Here is a 2,233-nt window from a genome sequence, read left to right as displayed (position 1 = left end):
CTCCCATTTTCAGGAGAAGACATTTCCTGACATTTTTCCTTCCTGTAATGATGCCAGGGCCCCGGGAGACACGGCGTTTGATTTAATGATGCGACCGTTATTGTCTTATTTAACTGGCTGTTAAATTATCACTGTTTCCAGGGTTCCTGCAGGTCCTTAAAAAGTCTTAAAAGTCATTGAATTCTTCAAAATAAAACTAAGGCCTTAATTGGTATTAAAACGTCTTAAATCAGTCTTTTGTAGGTATTAATTTTAGAAACATCATAAATAGGATTATATTTATTACGATTTATTTTTGTAATCTAAATAAAACATAAAAAATTGACAAATTTTTTTTATTTTTTATTTTAAAAAAATAACGTCTTTTAAGCGTTGTTGCGGCCGGGACATTTCAATTTCAATTCAAGCATATGCACTGATCGATCGATGGCACTTTTCTTTTTATTCCGTTGTTCTTGTGACGATGACAATAAAGATAAATTTAAATTGAATTGAATCAGACATACTTTAATAATCCCAGAGGGAAATTACCCGCCTTTCCTATTTAAATATTCATTTATTTTACTAGACTTGAATAAAATAAATGTTATTTTGCTAATTTTATAATCCAACATTTTTAATGGATGTTGGAGCGAAGTGAAATCCTCGCTCTGACCTTTGAACTCTGCTCTCATGCTCTGCCTTAGATAGAAAACTCCTCCTGGATGATATGCTGAACTGGAAACGATGTGATATGATGTGAATTGGAGCTATAGAAATAAACCGAATAGAACTGAAATGTAAATCTGTAGGAAAAATAAAGAGGTTGGAATTTAAACCAACCAGGTTCCTCTTTTGAAGTGTGTCCTGGATGAGCGCCTCCTGGAGGATGGGAGACGTTCATGTCTTCTGTGCGTTTTAGGAGGAGCCTGTGGTTGCTGGCGTTTCCTGACGTTCGTCCCTGTTTGTGTCTCCCTCAGTCGGTGAGCTCTCCCCTCCAGTCGCTGCAGCAGAGGACCTGGCTCATCCACTGGTCTCTGTTCGTGTTCTTCAACCACCCCAAAGGCAGAGACAACATCATCGACCTCTTCCTCTACCAGCCTCAGTGAGCCGCGCTGCCTCCATGTCCTCAGAGATCCTCCTGCAGCGCGTTAGCCGCGCCTCCTGCCCTCTGATCTGGACGTGTCTCTCATGTTTGTCCCTCCTTCTTCTCCAGGTACCTGAACGCCATCCAGACAATGTGTCCGCACATCCTGCGCTACCTCACCACGGCGGTCATCACCAACAAGGACGCGAGGAAGCGGCGGCAGGTGCTGAAGGACCTGGTGAAAGTCATCCAGCAGGTAAGGATGGAGGCGAGAGGCCGTCTGAAGGTCTGCGGCTCGCCCGTCACCGTTTCCGTCACCGTTACAGGAGTCGTACACCTACAAGGACCCCATCACCGAGTTTGTGGAGTGTCTCTACGTGAACTTTGACTTCGACAGCGCGCAGAAGAAGCTGAGAGAGTGCGAGTCGGTGAGTTCAGGCCTCTGATGTCTCTCCTCTGGAGTGTTTGAGGTTTTAAAATCCGCCTCGCGGCGCCGGAGGTGAGTAGGAAGCGCTCTGATCTCGCCGTTCCAGGCACGTCTGGCCTTATTTGTTCTCTGTGATCCTCAGAGCGGGGCCGCTGTCAGGTCTGGGCCTCCGCCTGCAGCTCTGCAGTCCCGTTGGTTTTGGCTGCTGTTGTTTGAATTGTGCCGTGCCAGCAGCAGACGATGAGTCATTCAGCTTGTTTTTAATATTCGGGAGGATTTAAAGATTCCCGCTGGGAGGTTTTTCCCTGAAAACCTTTTTTCTCACTGACAGGTTTTAATTCATCCCGCTTTACTTTTTAGTTCCTTTCATTTCATGATTTATTGTATTTTACTTCAACGTCACGACTCCTCCTCTTTTGTCCTCCTCTGTACAATCGGCCCCAAAATGTTCAGGTTTGCTTCAGTTCATAAAAGCAGAAAGAAAGGGACTCTGAATGAGTTCCTCTGGCTCCCCCTGCTGTTCCTGCACAGCCTGAGCACAAATAAAACAGTCTGAGTCACTCTGCAGGCCTGATGACCTGTTTACACGTCTTCATTCAGAGATACCCACATTTCCATTTGCAAAATGTGTTCTTTGCTCAGGAAAATAATGGGTCAAAGTTCACTCCGTAATCCAGTTACAGAGAAGCAATTTAATGAATATGGAGCTCCTTAAGTTCCGCTTTAAACATCAATCTTTG

General features: G+C 44.6%; 1 protein-coding gene across 1 annotated transcript in view; it reads left to right on the top strand.

Moving 5' to 3' along the window:
- LOC107090837 (eukaryotic translation initiation factor 3 subunit E-B-like) overlaps nt 1-2,233 on the top strand; it is a 14,680-nt gene that overhangs the window by 8,612 nt on the left and 3,835 nt on the right. Inside the window, exons 7-9 of the mRNA XM_015384428.1 lie at nt 960-1,084; nt 1,196-1,322; nt 1,393-1,494. Of these exons, the coding sequence (XP_015239914.1) occupies nt 960-1,084; nt 1,196-1,322; nt 1,393-1,494 (354 nt within the window). The remainder of the gene's footprint in view (nt 1-959; nt 1,085-1,195; nt 1,323-1,392; nt 1,495-2,233) is intronic.

This window comes from Cyprinodon variegatus, unplaced genomic scaffold (assembly GCF_000732505.1).
Source record: "Cyprinodon variegatus isolate N-32 unplaced genomic scaffold, C_variegatus-1.0 Scaffold312, whole genome shotgun sequence".
In the NCBI taxonomy this organism is placed as follows: Eukaryota; Metazoa; Chordata; class Actinopteri; order Cyprinodontiformes; family Cyprinodontidae; genus Cyprinodon; species Cyprinodon variegatus.
Note: the sequence above shows the minus strand (reverse complement) of the source record. Positions and strands in the feature narration are given on the sequence as shown.